General features: G+C 37.8%; 1 protein-coding gene across 10 annotated transcripts in view; it reads left to right on the top strand.

Moving 5' to 3' along the window:
* Window positions 1–22344, top strand: part of SUPT3H (SPT3 homolog, SAGA and STAGA complex component) — a 565741-nt gene that overhangs the window by 537651 nt on the left and 5746 nt on the right. For 3 of the 10 annotated variants that reach the window (XR_010126708.1, XR_010126713.1, XR_010126710.1), the window contains one exon: window positions 3183–3276. Coding sequence is in view for 4 of the 10 variants with exons in the window: in XM_063666242.1 (XP_063522312.1) it covers window positions 3183–3224 (42 nt within the window). In the remaining 6 variants the exon portion in view is untranslated. Of the gene's footprint in view, window positions 1–3182; window positions 4201–4797; window positions 4900–6968; window positions 7044–22344 lie in introns of those variants that run through there. The other 7 variants (XR_010126712.1, XR_010126709.1, XM_054490206.2 and 4 more) reach the window with 4 other exon arrangements.

Raw genomic sequence — 22344 nt, 5'->3', positions numbered from 1 at the left:
CAAAATAAGTTTTGTAGCATGTGCCCTTTTGCTTAAGAAAAATATTAATCTTTTGCTTTTTAATATTCATTTGTATCCCTTAAGATGTATCAATTTATGATAACCCATAAAAAACAGAAGTAAACCACTATGGGATTTAAATGTTTTCTCTAGCTTGTCCATATGAAGTAAAAAAAAAAAGTCATTTTAAAAAGTACACACTTAGAAATTAATTACCCCACCAATGCCCAGTGCAGTAGGTAAAATCTGTATCTGCTTATCCAGGTAGATTGACATTCTGGCACAGGTCATAATTTGGCACTGTATGAATAAATGAATGTCAAAACTTGGGTCCTCAATTAAAACTGGGAACTATGAATTCCTAATTTTATAACTAATTGGGCCTTAAAAACATTAAGTATTGTCTTTGCTGTGAACTTTAAGAGATGCTAAAATGTTTGAGCTTTTCAGCAAATTCACAAAGGAGCAACTGATGTTGAGAACAGAGCTTTATTAAACCAGAAATGACCCTTAAGTAGTATATAGGCATGTAGGATCCAGTTTGTTGGGGAGGTCTAATTGTGTTATTGATTAATCTATAATTTTCAGTAGTGGGTGGAAGTCTTGACTCTTTCTGGTCAAAGCCCGGATTTTACTAACTAGGAGTGTCTGTAAAGATACAGAACTGGGAATCATTCATAGGGTCTGACAGAAGAAAGTAAGAGGGATACAAAGTATTCCATGAGAATGTGGCCTCTGGAAGGCCCTCACACCAAGCAATGTTTAAATTTAGTTTCAACATTTGCAACACAAATAGAGAGAAATTTACAGTTGACGTGAAGATGAGTTGTCTTCATCCATCTTCCTGTAAAGCTGCTTACTCTGGAAAGCATGCCAAAATTGGGACGTTCCCATAATTGCCTTACATAGACAATGTACATCCTTTGTACATCAAAAGGAAAAAGCAGTGACTCAAAATAGAGGACCCTAGGGAATATGTTTACTGAAATTGCTCTTCACTAATTACACATGCTTGTTTGTTCCTTCTTTATTTTAGAATTCAAATAGGAAAAACCCATCACAGAAATTTGGGTCAACTCTAAACTTTGGTTTTCTCATAGGATCTGTGTTATTAAATAAGCCTGTAATCTTTTAATTGTTTGCAAAGCAGTGATAAATCATCCGTGAAGGTGAATTGATCTTTCAAAAGTGACCTTTTCCATGCTAATAAGAACTATTTTATATTGCCCCATCTGAAAAGATTAAAACCTGGTTATTTCTCAGGTGAACTCAGCTAAGACTCAGTCTCCCTCTAAGCCAAAACCTCCTTTCTCAAGCAAGGCTCACTTCAACACTTTATGTTTAGAAGGAATGCAGCCTTACTCCTAGGTCCATTTAACTCCATATAAAACCATCCCTGTGCTTTAAATAATGCATGATGTTAAAGATTGTCACTGTGGTTGTAAAATTTAAAATATCAGGGTCAAGAAGCTAAGAGTATTACTTTGGCATAAGCCTCTGTAAGGCAGCCATGGCGGTAGGAGCTGTTTCACAGACTGAGGCTCCACTGCCTGTGGTTGTGGGAAGACACCCTATGCATTCCTGCAAGTTATTTGTGGCTCTCTGAGGCATTCGCTTAACACTGTTCTATAGCGCACAATTTTAGGAAGTAGAGTTGGAATTTTCTAGTCCTTGTTAGAATGTTTTCTTCAATCCAGAAGTGTTCTACAACACAAAAAGCCCCATGGTAAAGAACAAGCTCACAGAAAGAACACTGAGGAATGACACTTGGAATGTGCCACTGTTTTGTCATCCCTGATACACTGATCTGGAGTGAACTGCATAGCAGCATAACTAACCGAAGAAATTTCAGCCAGGGCGCCAAAGCCTGACAAGCATAGTAAATCTTCTTAAGCAGGATATTTGGAGAGAAGGTTTTCAAGTTAATTGAATTTTATGATTAACAGAAGGTTATCTAGAAAATTGTATTTGTTTCACCTCATGTTGATGGAAGTCTTTCTAAAAGGGTTAAGCCTACTTTCCATTTTTAGTATAATTATAAATGTGGTTTAATTATTTTTTAAGATGAAGATTTCACTGCCTCCATAGCATTATCTTGATCGTAAAAGGTTATTCTGTATTTCTTAAAATATGGCTGTGGCTGTTCAAGGTTAATTCATTGGGTTGGAAGTATACAGACTCCAGAACTGCTTCAGAGTTATTAGCCTAAGGGGGAAAAAATCCCTAACCTGAATTTTGTGATTTTCTTTGTTTTTCTGAAAAGATTGTAGGAAAATTCCATCCTGATTGAAGTTTATGAATTCTCTGGATGTGACTGTTACTAGTTTAAGGGATTAAAAATGTGCCAGTGAAAGGGAAATTTTATTCCTAAGTCCTGAATTTTAGTTCTGCTCCACTCTGGGTCTTATGGTGAGATTCAGGATGTTACAGAGACCCTGTGTGTTCCAGGTCTCCCAACACTGAAATGCAAAATATGCCTCTTGGAATGAAAAGCATGCAGCTTTTCTTTCTTTACTGAAATGTATTAATTATTGCACTTAGAATCCATTTTCCCATTTTCTTTTATGGGAGTATTTTATCCCACCATGCATATCCATGTGTACATCTGTATGTACAGGTATGTATATAAAATTATATAAGATTTGCATTTTTGATACTGTCTACAGTATGCAGAACTATACAGAACTCCTTTGAGATCATCATATTTTAGGGAGGAGGAGAGGCCTCTATTAGTGTCTGTTCCGATAGCTTTTCACCCGGACTATAAATTAGGCCCGGGAAGGGCCAGTAATGAGTCAGTAATTTATAGACTATTAAGATACTTAGTTAGAAGTGATTCCTGAGCATATCGAATAGAGAACACATGTTTATAAAAGACAAACAGATTCAATACATCTCTTTGGCCTAACCAAGCCCAATCAGTTAACAAAATGGGATGTCTTATTTTGTGTATCTGCTACTTCCAAAAATAGAATCACTAAACCACTTGTTAACCACACTGACTTTTTAATAGACAGAATGGTTGCTATAGTTTTGCCACCAGAAATATTCAGATTAAGCATTCTATTAGATTGTAGCCAGCAGAGTCTACAAAACAGGAAGAGGGCTCTGCTTGCTTTTTGCCTCCTTTGCTTGTTTGACTTGATGTGATAATTCATTGCAGATTTCTTTTTCTTTGACAGAATGCCTACCGCAGGAATGGGATGGCTTTTCTAGCCTGCTGATGTGACAACTGTGATGTGCCTGCAACAACAGGAAAGGCAATGTTATATTAAGGTGATTTCTTGGGAACAAAATAAAATACAAATTTACCTTTCTTTTATCTGAGGGAGTGGGCTGGTTTGTTGTGACTTTCAACTTGCTGACTCCTCCTCTTTTCCAGCCCCCCTCAACCATCGGTCTTGTTTACTAGATGGGCTGTTCAGCTAATTAATGGCAGGATGTTTAGGATAGTCTGTAGGTGGACAAGAATGCAGATCACACAATTTTGAAATTTTAATTTGAGTAGATTTACTGCCCTCAGCTCACATATCTTAAAAGCAGTGGTTGCCCCCGTCCAGTGTTCTGTCTGCGTTTTATTTGATACATTTTATAATCCAGGTTTGGAACAAGAAAACAAAATTAAAAGGACAGTGAGTTTTTGCCTTCCCTTACACCACCAACTTTACTTTCCAACATTTGTTGACTACATGTATTTTAGTGACAGCTATCCATTTTATAAAATTACAGTAATCAAAGATCTAACAGACCTGATAAATCACCTGTTCCCACCTTCTTTCCCCTTCACTCCACTTATAGTATGTGTCATTTTCAATGCCTGCTTCCCAACTTCCTGCCATCTGCCTTTCATGTGTGTTTTTCCTCACACAGAACCTCTTCCTCCATCTTCGTTTCCCTCCTTTTCCTGTTCCTCCAATCCCCAGATCCACCACTCCTGCACATGCCATACACATTTAGAAGCCAAGTATTCAGAATCAGTAGAAGCGGAGCAGAGTGATTTCTTGCTTCCTCCCTTCAAAGCACTACCACACCTAGACTGGAAATGTGGGCTGGGTAATTTCTTGCTGTTAGCAGCCGAGCTACCCTTCTGGCATCTGTACTTTCTCCAGTAAATGAGGAACTGTAACTCCTTGGAACAAACCAAAATATAGCAGATGTAATTGTCCAGTTCCTGATTAAACTTCAATTGCAAAGAAGAAAGTTATTTCTTTAATTCTGTGGGAGTTTTGTATAATTTTACTTTTATGGTTTTTACACACACTTGAAACACTCTAAAGAAAGAATTAATAAAAACAGAAATGAGAAATATGAAAGATCTTTTTCTTGTGGCCAAAGAATTATGAGTCTCAGTTAATATGATTATGCCACATTATTTACATTTGTTAACTGTCATTTACCTGCTCTATGTTAATCTTTTTAGAAAAAATTTGCATTTCAGAAACAAAAAGCACAGATATATAATATCAAAATATTCCCAAAGGATTTTAATGTTCCATCTATGCTTGTTAAAATGTATGATTAAACTCTTCTTTTTATCATTCTTATTTTCCTTGGCATCCGTAATCATGGAAAATTACAAGCTTGCAGTAAACATCCTAACTTAACTTTTAAACGATAGCATTTATTGTATTTAGTTTTGATCTGGCAGGCTTATAGATGGTATAAAATTTTCAGGGGATAATTTTTCACATCAAAATTCCTTCTCTCCCACATTATACAGTTTAAAGTATGCACAAGGCAGAAAATATAGGGTTTGGGTTTTTTTCCTTCATTTTATTCTACCTGATCTCCTTATAGTCCCAGAGAAGGAAGACTCAACGTACATTTCTCTCAGAAATATGACAAGTCTGTGTTTTTGTTGGTCTGGCGTATGTTTGTCTATCTTGAACAGTCTGACAGGTAATTATTTATAAAATCTGGTTTTGCCCAGTAAGTTCATATAATAACCTTTCATTTTTCATCATAAGCCAGTAAGCTGAATTTAGAATAAAGCAAGGTCATTTATGTCTGTCCTGAACCAGCCTACATGTCCCCATAATTGCTCAATATTTTTAATTCCCTTTTCTATTTTTTATACTTAGGTTCTTTCTCTGACTCTTTGCACAATACTAAATTTGAAGTGAAATAAAATTTCCTTCAGCAGTGACTATAGAAATAAAAGAAAATTTACAGAAGGAATGTTTAAGAAAACTTCAGTAAATTATTTTCTCAATAATCATAATGTTAGAGCAGAAGATAGTCTTAGAGATCATTAAGAACAGCTGCTTATCTTACAAATGAAAAAAACCACGGCCTAGAGAGGGAAAGTGACTTTCCTAAGATCACTCAATAATGTAGTGACAGACCAGAGATGAGAATCGATGGTCCCTAATTTTCAGTCGGTATTATACAGTATTTTCTACCATACTGGGTTAGCATAAGAATATTACTAAGACATGTTGGGGTTTTATGGCATATTTATCCTAGACAACAATGTAAATTTATTTAAAAACTGTACTAATTATGGATACATCCTAAAGCATAGGTGTTATATAGTAAAATCTTCAGTGTGACTGTGGTATTAAGTAAACAGTCTGTTATCTTACACATCAGGCTTAACTCTAAGTCAAATGGAAATATACAAAGCTAGTTTCTATTTTTCGTCCCTTGTATTTTAGAGACTGAATTTGAAAATAAATAAGCCAATAAATAAATAGCCTCTCTTGATACTGCTGCCTAGATTTAAGGGTAAAGAAAGTAGAAATATTTCTCCCTTCACCTAATTTGGAAGTATAACTTTCTGAACATGCCATTTAGAGGTTATGTCATTAGCTTTCCTGCCTTCTTATATTGTAATAGTTGTGATTCAAAAATACTGTTTCAATTTTAAAACCAAGACTTTTTATTTGAAAACCATCAGAAGCACAAATATTTTTTAAATGGTGTATATAATTCCTGTATCTGGGGATTCATTTATTGCTGTTCTTTGTTTTTATAAAATAATAAGCAAGCCATGTCTAATGCTTTTACCATGTAGAAGACAAATAAACATAACTGGTGATTCTTGGTCTGAAAGAAAACATGTTTACTTGTTTAGAATTATAAAGTTTAATTTTATGAATTTTTTTACATAGTTCTCAAATCAGGCAGTGCTTTCCAGTTCATATAACCTCTTGTGTAAAACTGAATCACTAAAGAGAACATATTCTCTCATCTGCCCCCCTGGAATTTGGATAGAACCTTTCCAGGCTACATTTAAAATTCTACCATCAACCATGTATACATCTCATAAAATATTTTACAGTTTCCTGTATGCTCTGGCCGAACATTTCATAGTACATAAACACTCTGCAAATAATCTAAGGGCATCGAGTTGAATATGTCATAGCAATGGCCACTACATAAAGCTAATTCTCCAGCAACATAGTTTCTTATTTTTACCTTCTTATTTGAAACTCAAGATGAAACGTTACATGCTATTGTTGTACAGTGGCAGGGGTGGGAACAGAGCAGGGAACTCTAGCAGTTTTTGTGGAATTGTGTTCATTAAAGCAAAGGCTTTCTGCAGAGGGCATCTAGCCAAGCTTAAACAACAAAACTTTGCCTGCAGGAACTGGATGTAAATGTGATGGTTAAATAAGGGCCAGATGTCATTAAAAACTCAAATATTAGAAAGTCGTTATCTCTTTAAGTAAGTCTCAAATGTTGTAAGTCGGATACTGATACCATGGTACCTAAAGAAAGAGACGAGACTTGCATTTGTTTTCCGGAGCAAGATAGATAGATAGTAAGTATTCAAGCTGTCATAAGTCATGGAAGTTTTGGCAATTGAAGCATATTTTAAAGCAATCAATTCCTGCAAAGTCACAAGAACGCCGCATACATATTTCATTGTTGGGAGCCACTGTAATTATCTGTACAGCATTGTGTTCATGATCCCTTTTCTGTTGATCACCACTGAATATTCACTATTCTCATTTTTTTCAAAGGAGGGTAAAGACAGAAAAAAAAAAAGGAGGCAAGGCTCAAGATGATCAAAATATAGTTTTACTTACTTATACCAGGTAACACTCTACTTGCTATCAAAAATGATGATGTAGTGTGTCAGCATTTTAATAAGCTATAACATAATAATTATAGCACATCATGTGCTACCCTGTGTACTAAGCAGTTTGTGTGATTTATCTCATTTAATACTCACAGCCCCACTACCACATATGCCCTGTTGCCCACAGGCAGGAGAGAGGAAACTGAGGAACAGGAGATTAAATGTCTTATGCAGAATTACCCAAGGTAGAGCTGGCTTTTGTACCCAGCACTTTGATCCCAAAGCTCATGCTGTTGACCACTGTTACACAACGTGGACTGTACTGGAGTAGAGATTTCTGAGAGCATATTAAAGAGAATTGCTGCCTGACCTTGAACCTAGAAGCACTTCTCAGAACCAGAAAATTTGATTGCAAGAAAATTTTAACTTAACATTCCTTCTCTAATGCCAAGTATTATGTATATAATAGAATATTATATCATGTACAATAGAATATAATTATATAGGCTCATGCCAAGTTTTTAATAATGTCTTAAGCCTTAAGATAAATGTATATAATCAATGAATATACTAAAAGTCCCTATACAAATTATGGGAAAAAATTCCTCAAAGATCCATTTATACAAAGCTTCACTCCTTTCTGAAGGCCAGATTTCCCCAGAAGGCTCTATTTACACAGGCTACTGTTTCACACTTTCATACAAGGTATTTATCCATGTTATAAAATAATTCCCATCTTGTTTACATGTGTTTGCAGCGGCAGATACAGAAGTACATATGGTAATGCCCTGAAACTTTAAATAAATGACCCTTTTAAAGGCTTGCTCATTAATTCATTAATTATATAGTAGTCGTAGTTTTTCCCAGCCTGACATGTTTGTGTGTGAGGCAGGTCTGGGGGGAAGTGGTGTATGGAGATAAATAGGAAAGTGGAAAAAAAGCTACCATGCACAATTTGAATTACAAAGGATAGTTTTCCATTCCACTCAGTAGTTAGCAGCAGCTTTGTTTTATAGAGAGTCAGGTCTCTGTTGCCCAGGCTGATCTCAAACTCTTGGACTCAAGTGATCCTCTCACCTTGGCCTCCCAAAATGCTGGGATTACAGGCATGAGCTACCGCACCCAGCCAGCAGCTTCTTCTTTTTTTTTTTTTTTTTAATTTATTATTATTATACTTTAGGTTTTAGGGTACATGTGCGCAATGTGCAGGTTAGTTACATATGTATACATGTGCCATGCTGGTGCACTGCACCCACTAACTCGTCATCTAGCATTAGGTATATCTCCCAATGCCATCCCTCCCCCCTCCCCCCACCCCACAACAGTCCCCAGAGTGTGATGTTCCCCTTCCTGTGTCCATGTGTTCTCATTGTTCAATTCCCACCTATGAGTGAGAATATGCGGTGTTTGGTTTTTTGTTCTTGCGATAGTTTACTGAGAATGATGATTTCCAATTTCATCCATGTCCCTACAAAGGACATGAACTCATCATTTTTTATGGCTGCATAGTATTCCATGGTGTATATGTGCCACATTTTCTTAATTCAGTCTATCATTGTTGGACATTTGGGTTGGTTCCAAGTCCTTGCTATTGTGAATAGTGCCGCAATAAACATACGTGTGCATGTGTCTTTATAGCAGCATGATTTATAGTCCTTTGGGTATATACCCAGTAATGGGATGGCTGGGTCAAATGGAATTTCTAGTTCAAGATCCCTGAGGAATCGCCAACTGACTTCCACAAGGGGTCTTTAATTCAACCCTAGGTTTGTTCTGCCTCAGGACAAGCCACCTTCTGATTTATGTCCTTTAAGATTCCAAATAACTGCACCAGCCTGTGGTACAACTTTCTTTTCTGAATTTTTTTTTAAGATGGGGTCTCCCTATGGCACTGAGGCTGGTCTCCAACTCCTAGGTGCAAGCAGTCCTCCCACCTCAGCCTCCTGATTAGCTGGGACCACAGGCACAAGCCACCACACCCAGCTATTTCTGAATGGTTTTAATTGCGTCTTCCAGCTACTTCACTTGGGAAAAGTTACCCTGCCAATGCATTGGCCACTTCTTGTCACCCCTTCCTGACCTAAACATACCAGTCAGTCAAGCAAGTAGACACTAAGCAGCAGCAACTACTGCAGCTGATGAGTTGGCTTGCCACACTTCTATAGGTTTGGCCTGTAAGGAAACGGTGAGCCCAAATGGCTTTAGACAGTTTGTTACACAGCTACATAAGCAAGATTGGCACAGTATCAACTTCCCACGTTCCTAATCCCACAGGAAGATACCAAGCCAGAGGGGCCAGTTGACAAGAAGACATGAGTGACTGGGGGTTTACTATGTCATGGAGGAGCCAACTCTAAGCCACAGCCAAGCAGTTTTTTGGTTTGTTTTTTGTTTTTTGTTTGTTTTTGAGACAGAGTTTCACTCTTGTTGCCCAGGCTGGAGTGCAATGGCTCGATCTCGGCTCACTGCAACCTCTGCCTCCCGGGTTCAAGCGATTCTCCTGCCTCAGCCTCCCGAATAGCTGGGATTACAGGCGCCTGCCACCACGCCCAGCTAATTTTTTGTATTTTTAGTAGAGATGGGGTTTTACTATGTTGGCCAGGTTGGTCTCGAACTCCTGACCTCAGGCAATCCACCCGCCTCAGCCTCCCAAAGTGCTGGGATTACAGGCGTGAGCCACTGTGCCTGGCCAGCCAAGCAGTTTCATAGCTTGCATTCACATCCCAAAGGGGGTTGAGGTGGAAAGACCTTTGTCTTACCAGAACTAGGGAGGCAGATGCAAAACTACCTGTGGCAGCTCCTCACAATAGTGGCTGTCTTGCTGTGTTCCTGTGACAATCACAGAGGAAGGTCCCTATGGCCTAGGTAGAGCTGCGTGGCCTATGTGAAGATGAGGTCTCCTGGGAGCCCTTCCACGGCAGCGCGTAGAAGGTCAGGTGTTTCTGTTAGCAGTATGCAAAATGAATCTGCCTCTTCTCGTTTTCATGGTGGTCTCCTTCCCTAGCTCTTTCCCATAAAGTTTCCTGCCTGTCTCAGCACATAGCACCCTTTGCTTCCTCTGAACTCTAAGCCCTTGTTGTTCTCTCTGCTTCCTATTGAGTGTTCCTGATCATCTGTCCATGTGCCTTTAGACTGCACCAGATTAAGAATTTCTTGAGGGCAAGTCTTGAATTAACACCTCTTTGTCATTCTCACATACACAGATACTCATAAACATTTGTGGTTTGGTTGATAGAAAAAAAATGTTTTTTGTTTTTTTTTTTTTTTTGAAATGGAGTCTCATTCTATTGCCCAAGCTGAAGTGGTTCACGGGAACCTCCGCCTCCTGGGTTCAAGCGATTCTCCTGCCTCAGCCTCCAGAGTAGCTGGGATTACAGGCATGCGCCACCACATCCAGCTGATTTTTGTATTTTTAGTAGAGACAGGGTTTCACCATGTTGGAAAGGCTGGTCTTGAACTCCTCATCTCTAGTAGTCCACCTGCCTCAGCCTCCTAAAGTGCTGGAATTACAGGTGTGAGCCACCTCGCCCAGCCAAAAAAATGCATTTAAACATGAGCTCAGAATCCTTTTTAAAAAATCTTTGTTTAATCTCATCAATTCTTATTTCACTTATTTGGCTACACAGCTCATGAACTTTAGATGATCACAGCTTTTTTCTTAAAGACAAATACAACGTCTCAGAAAAAGCAATTTAAAGCACCGCATGCATCAGGTTTCTTGTGGCCTTTGTGAGTAGGTCACTGTGCCGTCAGTCTTGTGTGAAGGGGTTAAGGACCTCATAAACAGATGACCTTAATCATATTTGCATTACTTTGCACTACTAAGACCTAAGAACCTTTGAGTTCCATCTGAATCTATACAATCTTGAAAAAGAATTACAAACTAGTTGGACTATTTTTGTATATAGTCCATCTTTGAAAACCTACCAGTTCTCCCACTGGTTCACTGTAAAGACAATGGGCCTTTTAGGATCAAATTTCCCTAAAGGTAATGGAATAACATGTCCACTGAACTTAAAGCAAATATAAAGATCTATTTAGACTAAAAATAACATTTTGTGAACCGGAAGCTACTCCAAAGAGTAGCTTGAAATTAAAATGTCTGTTTTCTTTATAGCCATTCCTTCAGAAATCTTATTTGGCACCTATGAAAATCAAGCAATCAACATGGAGTCTGCAGGCCCCAAACAGTGAGCCTGCGGGGAACCGTGGAATTATAGAAAGGGGTTCATGAGCCCACCTAGATTAAATTATCTGTAGATTCAATAAAGCATATTTTGCCCATGTAGGTGCTACTCTATTTTATTAATAAATATACACATAAGTCCCATTGTAATTATAAAATGTAAAATCACTTTAAAGTGATACTGAAATCCTGCTAGCTTTTTGACACTACCTTTTTTTTTAAACTTAATAGATAGCAAAAGCCAAGTTACAGAATGCAGGGATCAGTGAGTTTATGTTAAAAAGTGATTCTCCAGCTCAATAAAAGGTAATCGTTGCTTTCTATACTTTATCATAATTGCCACTGTCTCCTCAGTTCTCCAGTGGTGAGTAGATTGTGCCTTCTGAAGATTTCAGGCAGCTTTAACGTGGATTTGAGGGCTTTTTTCTTCCTTTGACATAAAGTATCACTGGAACTTTTTTCATATGTCTTATTTTGGGGAAAATTTATGATATTTTTAACATTAGGAAGTTTTGCTTTTCCTGACATTTTATTGCTTTGCCTATTTGAAACATTTCAATCCCAGACAATAAATATTATGTGATTATTGTTTTCATATGGATAGGCTATTTCCTCCTGCTCTTTCTAACCCCCTTTCCCAGCTAATGACACTAAAAAAGTAAATTCAGCATTCCCAAAGTCACATATAATGAAAATTGAAAGAGGGGCAGGTTTCAGAGAGGGGGTAGTAGTAGTTAAAAATAAAGTGAGGTATGTGGTTTTCTTTCAGTTGGATCTCAAATTGTTCTTGCTCAGTTGAAGATTATTCTGTAAATCATTTTTATCAGCAGTCATAACCAATTATCACATTAATGGTATATTTGAATATCATTTCAATGGAAGCTAAATGGGTCTCAACGAAGTAGATGGATGTTAGCTGCGCACACCGTGAGTACTCAGTGTTTAGAAGCATCCACCGTAAAAAGCTGTCCTCGTGGCTACCTTACCTTCTTCAAGTCATACATGAAATATCATATTACTTTCTCAGACTGGGCCACAGTGGCTCACACCTGTAATCCCAGAACTTTAGAAGGCCAAAGTGGGAGGATTGCTTGAGGCAAAGAATTGGAGACCAACCTGGGCAACAGAGCAAGACCCTGTCTCTACAAAAAATTAAAAAACTAGCCAGTCACAGTGGCACACTCCTGTAGTACCAGCTAATGGGAAGGCTGAGGCAGGAGAATCACTTGAGCCCAGGAGTTCAAGGCAGCAGTGAGCTAGGATCGTGCCATTGCACTCCAGCCTGGGCAACACAGCCAGACCCTGTCTCAAAAAAACATAAATCACTTTCTCTATAAGACCTTCTCTGACCACCCTTTTAAATATTGAGACCCCAACCCCTGCTCTAGCACACCATATCCCTTTCCTTGCTTTCTTTTTCACTCTAACACTTACTGTCTTCTAAAATACCATTTCATAGATCTGTTTATTTTGTTACTGTGTTCTCCCTCTAGAATGTAGACTCTGCAATTAAAGATCATGGTCTATTTTGTCTACTGCTATATCCCAGCACTTAGAACAGTGCCTGACACATCATACGTGTTGAGTCAGTATTATATGAATGAATGATTGATCAGTACTTAATCCCGCAAATTCTTGCAACACTATACCCATGTTATTATACTTCTCTGGTTCTTCTCCAGCCTTTAGCTTTTCCTTTTCACTTCTGTCCTGGCTCGTCATCTTCATATCTCAACATTCAGCTTCCCCTTGACTTTCCAAAGATTTCTGAACTTCTTCAACTGTGTTTTTCAACATAACTCTTTTAAAAAACATTTTTGCATTTGATACTTCCTAAATCACAGTGCATCTCCAACAAAATAAGAAATTTGACCACTACAAGCAGAAATTAGTTGTGATGTCATTAGGTTTCAGTAATATTATGTCAAATTTTATTTGATGTATCTTTTTTTCTTTTTGAGATGGGGTCTCACTCTGTTACCTAGGCTGGAGTACAGTGGCGTGATCCTGGCTCACCGCAACCTCTGCCTCCTGGGCTCAAATGATCCTCCCACCTCAGCCTCCTGAGTAGCTGGGACCACAGGCACATGCCACCATGCCCAGCTAATATTTTTTTGGTAGAGACAGGGTTTCACCATGTTGCCCAGGCTGGTCTTGAATTCCTGAGCTCAAGTGATCCACCCGCCTTGGCTTCCCAATGTGTTGGGATTACAGGTGTGAGCCACTGCACCTGGCCTATTTTGATATATCTGTTTCACCACTTGCTCAAATTTTCTTTTTACCACAGCTCCAGGTTAGCATTTTTATTAAAAAATCATGTATTATTTATCACTTCATATGTTGCAGAAGTTCTTTAGATAGGGCACATCGAAACAGAATATATTTCATTTTTTCTTTTTTTTGATACAGTGTCTTGCTCTGTCACCCAGGCTGAAGTACATTGGCATGATCACAGCTCCTGGGCTCAAGCAATCCTCCCACCTCAGCCTCCTGAGTAGTTGGGACTACAAAGCACATGCCACCATGCCCAGCATTTTTTTTTTCTTTTTATAGAGACAGGGTCTCACTATGTTGCTCAGGCTTATCTCAAACTCCTGGATTCAAACAGTCCTCCTGCCTCAGCCTCCCAAAGTACTGCGATTATAGGCATGAATCACCACCCTTATCTATGTTTCTTTAAAAAAAAAAAAAAAAAAAGCTTAGTCTGATCTAGTTTGCATATAGTTATAAACCCTTTTTATATGTACAGCACAATTTAGTGACTTTTGACAAATGAACAGTTGTGTAATCGCCATCACAATAAAAATAAAAGAACCCAAAACAGTTTTTTCATGTTCCTTTGTAACATGATTCCCCCACCTCATTACTAACCCCTGGCAACACTCATTCTGTCCCTATCATTTTTTATATTTTCCAGAATGGCATATTAAATGCAATAATTCCATATCAAGTTGAATTTCAAGATTTTTGTGTGTCTTTTTTACTTAGCATAATGCTTTTGAGGTTTATCCATCTTGTTTTGTGTGTTAGTTCATTATATGTTATTGCTGAGTAATATTCCATCATATGGATGCACTACAATTTGTTCATCCATTCACTATTGAGTGGACATTTGCATTGTTTCCATTTCCTTGCTATTAAAAATAAAATTGCTCTGAACACAAATGGACAGATCTTTGTGTGGACTCATGTGTTCATTTGTATTGGGTAAATACCTAGAAGTGGGATTACTGACTCATGGTAAGTGAATATTTATTTTTATAAAAAACTACCAAAATGTTTTCCAATGTAGCTGTACCATATGGCACTCCCACCAGAAATATGAGATTTCTCGTTTCTCCATATCTTCACTAGCTTTTGGTATGATCCAGCATTTGGTGTATTGCTTATTTATTTTGCCTTAATTTTGGCCATTCCAGTAGGTGCATAGTGATATCTCATTGTGGCTTTACCTGCATTTCCCTGATGGCCAATGATATTAAGCATTTTCCATGTGTTCATTTGCCATCTGTATTTTTTCTTCGTTGAAGTGTTTATTCACATCTTTTGCCCCTTAAAAACATGGTTGTTTGTCTCATTACAATATAAGAGTTATGTCTTTTAGACACAGATCTATTATCAGAAATGTGCTTTTCAAAACTTTCAAGTCTGGAGCTTGTTCTTTCTTAAAGTGCCCTTGGAAAAGCTGATATTTTTAATTTTGAATAAGTCAAAGTTATCAGTTTTTATTCTTTTATGGCTTATACTGTATGTCTTATGTAAGAAACCTTCATCTAACCCAAGCTCACAAAGGCTTTCTCCTATGTTTTCTTTTAGATATTTAAGTTTTGAACTTTTAGGTTTTCTATTTATTTTGACTTTGTATATGGTATTAATACAAGATAAGAGTTGAGGTTCTATTTTTTTGTTTTTTGCATATGGATGTCAGATAGTTTCAATACCACTCATTGAGAAAACTATCCTTACTGCGTTGAATTACCTTGGCACCCTTGTCTAAAATTAATTGACCATATAAATATTGCTCTGCTTTGAATCCTGTTTTGTTCCATTGGTCTATTTGTTTATCCTGATACTAATGCCTGGTTGTGTTGATTACTCTGACTTTTATACTAAGTCATGAAATCAGGTCTTATGAGTTTCTCAGCTCTTCTTTTTCAAAATTGCTTTGCATATTTTGGGTTCTTTGCTTTTTCATATTTCTACCAAACACTTTCTGAAATTTTGACTGGGATTGCTTACAATGTATAGCTTAATTTGGAAAGAACTGACACCTTAGCAACATTAAGCCTTCTAATTAATGAACATGATATAGCTCTCCACTTATAAAGGTCTTTTTAAATTTTTCTCATCAATGTTTTATAGCTTTCAGAATGTAAACCTAGTATATATTTTGTTAGGTTCATGCATGGATATTTCATGGCTGATGTTATAAGAAATATTTAAATTTTTTTCATTTTCCAATTATTCATTATTCATTTTATTTCATAGAGAAATAAAATTGATTTTTGTATATTAACCTTTTATGCTAAAACCTTGCTGAACTTACTAGCTCTAATAGATTGCTGAGGTGGTGGGGGCAGTTATAGCTTCTTCGGGATTTTCTACATAGATGATCATTTTGTTTGCAAATACAATTGTTTTTCTATCTAATCTGTATGGTTTTTATTTCTTCTTCATGTCTTATTGCAGTGACTAGGATCTCCAGTACACTATTGAATAGGAGTGGTAAAAATGGACATCCTTTCCTTTTCCCTATTTTATGGGGAAAGCATTCAGCCTTTACCCCATTAAATTAGCTAAGATTTTCTTAGATGCTTTTTATCACATTAAGGAAGTTCCCTTTTATTCCTTTTTTGCTGAGTGGTTTTATGGATGTTGAATTTTATCAAATGGATTTCTGCATCCTTGAAGACATTTTTTTTCCCCAGTGATAAATTATGTTGATTGATTTTTACTTGTTGAACTAATCTTCCATTACTGGGATAAATGCAATTCAGTCATGATGTATTAACCTCCGTGTGTGTGGGCATATGTGTGTGTGTGTGTGTGTGAATATGTATGTGTGTATTTATATATATTTGTGTGTTTGTATTGTTAAAGAGACAGGGTCTCACTCTGTTGTGCAAGCTGGACTGCAGTGGCATGATCATAGCTCACTGCATCCTGGAACTCCTGGGCTCAAGCCATCTTCTCGCCTCAGCCTCCCAAACAGCTAGAAGTATAAGCACACATCACCATGCCTGGCATTTTTTTTTAATGTTTTATTTTGTAGTGACAGGGTCTTGCTTGTTGCCCAGGCTGGTCTCAATCTCCTGGCCTCAAGTGATCTTCCCACTTTGGCCTCCCAAAGTACTGGGATTATAGGCCTGAGCTACTGTGCCTGGCAACATTTTGATGGATCTGATTTGCTAACATTTTGCTAGGTATTTTTGTATCTGTACTCATGAAAAGTATTGATCTGGAGTTTTTGTAATGTCTCATTTCTGGTTTTTATATCAGCTAATGCTAGGCTCATAAAATGAGTTTGGGCCTGCTGCTTCCTTTTCTGTGTTCTGGAAGAGTTTCTGTAGAATTAGTGTTTTCTGTTGTTGTTGTTGTTAAAATTCAGTAGAATTCACCAGGGAGGCTATCAGGGTCTGAATTGTTTTTTGTAGGAAAGCTTTTAGCTATGAATAATATTAGATATAAGGCTATTTCTTAGATAGATATAAGGTTATCTATTAGATATAAGGTTATCTATTTCTTCTTCAGAGAGTTTTGATAGTTTGTCTCTTATTTGTCCCTTATCTAAGTTAACAAAAGTTTTGGCATAAAGTTGTTCATTAAATTATCTTAAAATCCTTTAAATGTCTGTAGGATCTGTAGTGACACTCCTCTTTAATTCCTAAGATTGGCAATTTGTTTATTCTTCCTTTTCAGTTTCCCTCTAAACACTACTTTAGCTATATCCCACAACCTTTAATGTGTTTTGTTTTCATTTTCATCCAATTCACAACATTTTCTAATTTCCTTTCTGATTTTCTCTTTGACTCATGGCTTATTTAGAAATATGTTGATTAGTTTCCAAATGTTTGAGAATGTCCTAGATATCTTCCTGTTACTAAATTTTAGTTTAATTTTATAATAGAGACATACTTTGTATGATTTCAGTTCCTTTAGGTTTTCTAAGGTTTGCTTATGGCCCAGAATGTGTGCATATGCACTTGAAAACATGTGTATTGTGCTCTTTGATGTCGTACTCTATAAATATGAGGTCAAGTTGGTTGATAGGTTGGTGCAAAAGTAATCACGGTTTTTGCCTTTGAAATAGTAATGGCAAAAACCATGAGTATTTTTGCATCAACCTAACAGTGTTATTCAGTTCTTCTATATACTTACTGATTTTCTACTTTTTACAATCAATTACTGAGAAAGGAGGGTTAATGGCTTCAATTAATATTGTAGACTTATCTGTTTCTCCTTTGAGTTTTATTAGGTTTTGCTTAGTGTATTTTGAAGTTCTGTTCTCAGTTACACACACACATTTAGGAATGGCATGTCTTCTTGATTAATTGTCCTCTTTAGCATTCTGTAATTTTCCTCTTTATCCCTGACAGTATGTCATGTTCTGAAGTGTACTTGGTCTGATATTAATAAATCTACTTCATCTTTCTTCAGTACTTGTATTATGCATATTTTTTCATGCTTTACTTTTATTTAAAGTATCTTTTTCATTGATAGCCTATAGTTAGGTGGTGCTTTTTAACCCATTTTACAATCTCTGCCTTTTAATCCCACTCTTTAGACTATATCTAATGTAATGATTGATATGGTTACATTTAAATCTACAATCTTAGCCTCATCATAACTCCTTAACATGCTAACTTGTATTTCTTGGTTTTAATTTATTTTTGTCATTTTAACTCTTTAACTTGTTCTTTACCACCCTTTTTATTATTTTTAAAATATTCATTCATTGCAAACAAAAAACTCAGAAGACTCAGAAAAGCACAAAGAATGCAATTAGAATTAGCCATAGTCCTTTAACGTTGAGACTACACATGACTGACATTTTAATACACACATGCACACACACACACACACACACACACAATATGTTCATAAAGTACATACTTCTTTGTAACCTATAGTAACACTTTCTCATGACTTTTTTTTAAGACTGCTGAGTATTTCTGTTATGTAAAAAATTTGAAGCCGGGCATGGTGGCTCACAACTATAATCCCAGCACTTTGGGAGGCCAAGGCAGGTGGATCACTTGAGGCCAAAAGTTTGAAACCAGCCTGGCCAACATAGCTAAACCCCATCTCTACTAAAAATACAAAAATTATCCAGGCACACAAGTGGTGGCACACACTTGTAATCCCAGCTATTCAGGAGGCTGAGGCAGGAGAATTGCTTGAACCCGGGAGGCAGAGGTTGCAGTGACCTGAGATCACACCACTGCACTCCCGCCTGGGCAACAAAATGAGACTCTGTCTAAAAAAAAATAACAGTAAAAATAAAATTTTGAGACTATAACACTGCTCCCACCCCCAAACTGGGAAGATGCCAAGAAACCAAAGAATGATTCAGACAAGTCCAGCTTGGTGAGTAGATGAGTTTATTAAGACTTACAGACAGGGAACTCCTGGGCAGCAGCAGACAAACTCTAGAGATCCACGCTGCCTCCCATCTTTAAGGCTGCTTTTAAGCTAATTTTCTGGCTCTTTGCCTACCGTGTGTGTGATGGGACTGTTTTTCTTGGTATGTTCCCAGATACTCTCTGGGAAGTTTGGATTCTCAGGGACACCTGCTCCTCTGCTGGGCACCCTGGACTTGGATCACTGCCTGGCCTTTAGGGTTCAAGCAGTGAACATATACCCTTAAATAACCTGTTGGGAGACCTGTCACACTACATTTCTTCATACTGTGATGGCTGGTTCCTTTTCAGTTGTATCCTATTTTTGGATATTTCTGTTTTCCTAAAGTTTTGCATTATAAAATGTGCATTATTTTTCACACATCAGACTTACTTCCTTCTCTTTTGGCCTCTGTCATTTTGGTTGTCAGCCTCGTTGTTGCCCCTGTGAAGGTAATGTGCCTGCTTTTCTCTGGCTGCTTTTGAGGTTTTTTTCCTTTTATTCTTTAACAGTTGTAGTATGACATGCCTACATGTAGTTTTCTTTGTTTTTCTCTCTCTTGGAATTTGTAGAACTACTTGAATCTGTGGCTGGATATTTTTCATCGATTTTTTTTAATCCTATCCACTTTTCTTCAAATATTTCTTTATGTATTCTAGGATTTCAATTAGATGTATGTCAGACTTATTTTTTTAACCATACATTATATGTCTTCTGTACTCTTTTCTGTATTTCTTATTTCCTTTTCTCTCTGCTTCAATATGAATGTTTTCTACTGACCTATCTTGTATCTATTGAACTTTCCTTCTAAAATTCTATTAAGCTCATCTACTGAATTCTTAATTTTTTTTAATTTTTTTAATTATACCATCACCATTTGATTCTTTTTTGAAAAAAAAAAAAAATTCCAGTTCCAGTCCCTTCTTTATTACCTCAATATTTGGGTTGCTTGGGGATGTTTCTGTTGTCTGTTTTTTTTTTTTCCTCTTGGTTTTCAATGCCTCTTGCTTTGTCTATGAGTTTTTTACTGAATGCCAGACATCATATATGCAAAAGATATAGACGCTCTGGGCTGGGCACGCTGGCTCACCCCTGTAATCTCACCACTTTGGGAGGCCAAGGTAGGGGGGAGGATCGCTTGAGGATTTCAAGACCACCCTGACCACCCTGGGCAACAAAGCAAGACCCCATCTCTACAAAAATAAAAATTAACTGGGCGTGGTGGCATGTGCCTGTAGTAGTCCCAGCCACTCAGAAGGCTGAGGCAGGAGGATCCCTTAAGCCCAGGAATTTGAGGCTGCAGTGAGTTATGATTGCACCACTGCACTCCAACCTGGATGACAGATCAAGACCCTGTCTTAAAGAAGCTCTGGATGGTGATTTTTTCTACAGAGGATATAATTTTCTGGCAGGCAGATGGGGTACAGTTGGATCAAAGTTGATCTATTTCTGCTTTGCCTTTATTCCTAGAAAATATCCCTAGGGTCTCAGCTGAGAGCCTATGGTGTTTACCAGACCCCTTCAACGCTGGTGAGCTCTGAAATCTAACCCCTAACCTGACAAGATTGATAGAATTTTTGCTCACATTTTTAGCCTTCCATCTGCTGCTCTCACCATCCCTCCCCCCGCCCCCACCACCACATGTACAGCTTTGGAGTTGACATATGCTTCAAGGGGAAATTGCATGCAGAATTATAGACTTATTTCTCTGTAGTTTCCTCTGGTCAGGGAATCATGGTTCCTCAACTGCCTTGGTAGCCCCAAACTCCAACCTCTGTTTCCCCAGCCCAGTGATACTGCCATAATTCCCAGACTGTTTGGCCTCACTTTCTCTCACAGTTAATTGGCAAATTTCATGAGAAAAAAAGAGAACCTGACTTTTCTCCACTATCTTATTCTCTCAAGTCCTGGCCACACTGGTTTTTTTCTGATGCTTCAAATAATTTGTACCCCTACCCCAAGAGTCCATATCCAAATCTCAGAATCTGTGAATATGTTACATCACATAGCAAAAGGGAAATAAGGTTGCAGATGGCATGAAGGTTGCTAATCAAAGGAAGTTAAGATGGAGCGGTTATCCTAGATTATCCTAGATTATCCACATGGGTACAGTCTAATCACATGAGCTCTTAAAAGCAGAAGAATGGGTAAGAGAGATGCAACATGAAAATGACTTGATGTTCTAACTTTGAAGACAGAGTAAAGGAGCCATGAGCCAAGGAATATGGTGGCCTCCTAGATGGCCCCAGCTTACAGACCGCTTGAAAATGGAGACCTTGGTACTGAAGAAACAGAAACTGAGTTCTCCCAACAATCTGAATGAACAGGAAACAGATTGTTCCCTATAGCCTCCAGAAAAAAACATAGCCTGACAACACTGATTTTAGTCTAATGAGACTTATACTGGACTTCTGGCCTATAGAACTCTAAGATAATAAATTTGTGGTATTTATGCTACTAAATTTGTAGTCATTTGTTATGGCATCATAGAAAACTATTACACAACTGCATTTGTATTTTTTTTCCAGCTTCTGTAGTTGGCAGTTTGAAAATCAGTCTCTCATACCTTGAGGTATCAGTCAGGGGTTCAGTCACAGAATCAGAACCACTGTGTACTATGGGATGAGGATTACAGGAATCAGACCTTATACAGTTGTGAGAAGAACTGGGAAAGTGAAAGCATAGGAAGGAAGTTGGAGGATCAGAGAGAAAAAAAAAAAGACCAACCCATCAATGTGAGAAACAAAGAACAACTAGGTGCCAAAAGTGGCTGCAAAGTGATGGCTCATGAGAAGGTGTGTAGGAAGCCATGCTTCTGTATAACTGCCACCTTGGCAGGCCCACCACCGAGTGTCTGGCATAAGCTGGGAGCCACTGTTGGTCAATAGGCTCTTCAGTCAGAACTGAATGTTGAGTGGAAGAAAGTGAAGACAAGCTAGAACCTGTCAGCATTTCTGTGCCTTCTCTGTACCTGCAAGACCTTCAAAGATCAATAGCTGCTTCATTTCCACCTTCCACATCTGCATACATTTCCCTTTTGGCCAACTCTAACTCAGAACCCCGTAGGGAAGGGGACTATGGGAAAGTAGTTTAAGTTTCACCAGGTTGGCACACTACCAATGACTGCAGTCTATCCACCCTTTGTCTACTTGGTACCCATACATACATCTTTTAACCATGTTTAACCTCCAAATAAAGTCAACAGCAAAATGCTTCCACCTAACATGATGCATGCTAACCCTGTCCTCCAAAAAAGGATATAAATACCTTTGTGGTCATCTTCCCAGTAACCCATAACCCCTTCTAATCTTGAGCATCACACAAATGTCACTTGAGAGGCACTACAGAATACCTGACCACACTCCTCAAAACTGTCAAGGAAAGCCTGAGAAACTATCATCGCCAAGAGGAGCCTAAGGAGACATGATATAAATGTAATGTGGCGTCCTGGATGCAATTCTGGAGCAGAAACGGGACAATGGATAAAAACTAAGGAAATCCAAATCAAGTA

Source organism: Pongo pygmaeus, chromosome 5, assembly GCF_028885625.2.
Source record: "Pongo pygmaeus isolate AG05252 chromosome 5, NHGRI_mPonPyg2-v2.0_pri, whole genome shotgun sequence".
Classification (NCBI taxonomy): Eukaryota; Metazoa; Chordata; class Mammalia; order Primates; family Hominidae; genus Pongo; species Pongo pygmaeus.
Note: the sequence above shows the minus strand (reverse complement) of the source record. Positions and strands in the feature narration are given on the sequence as shown.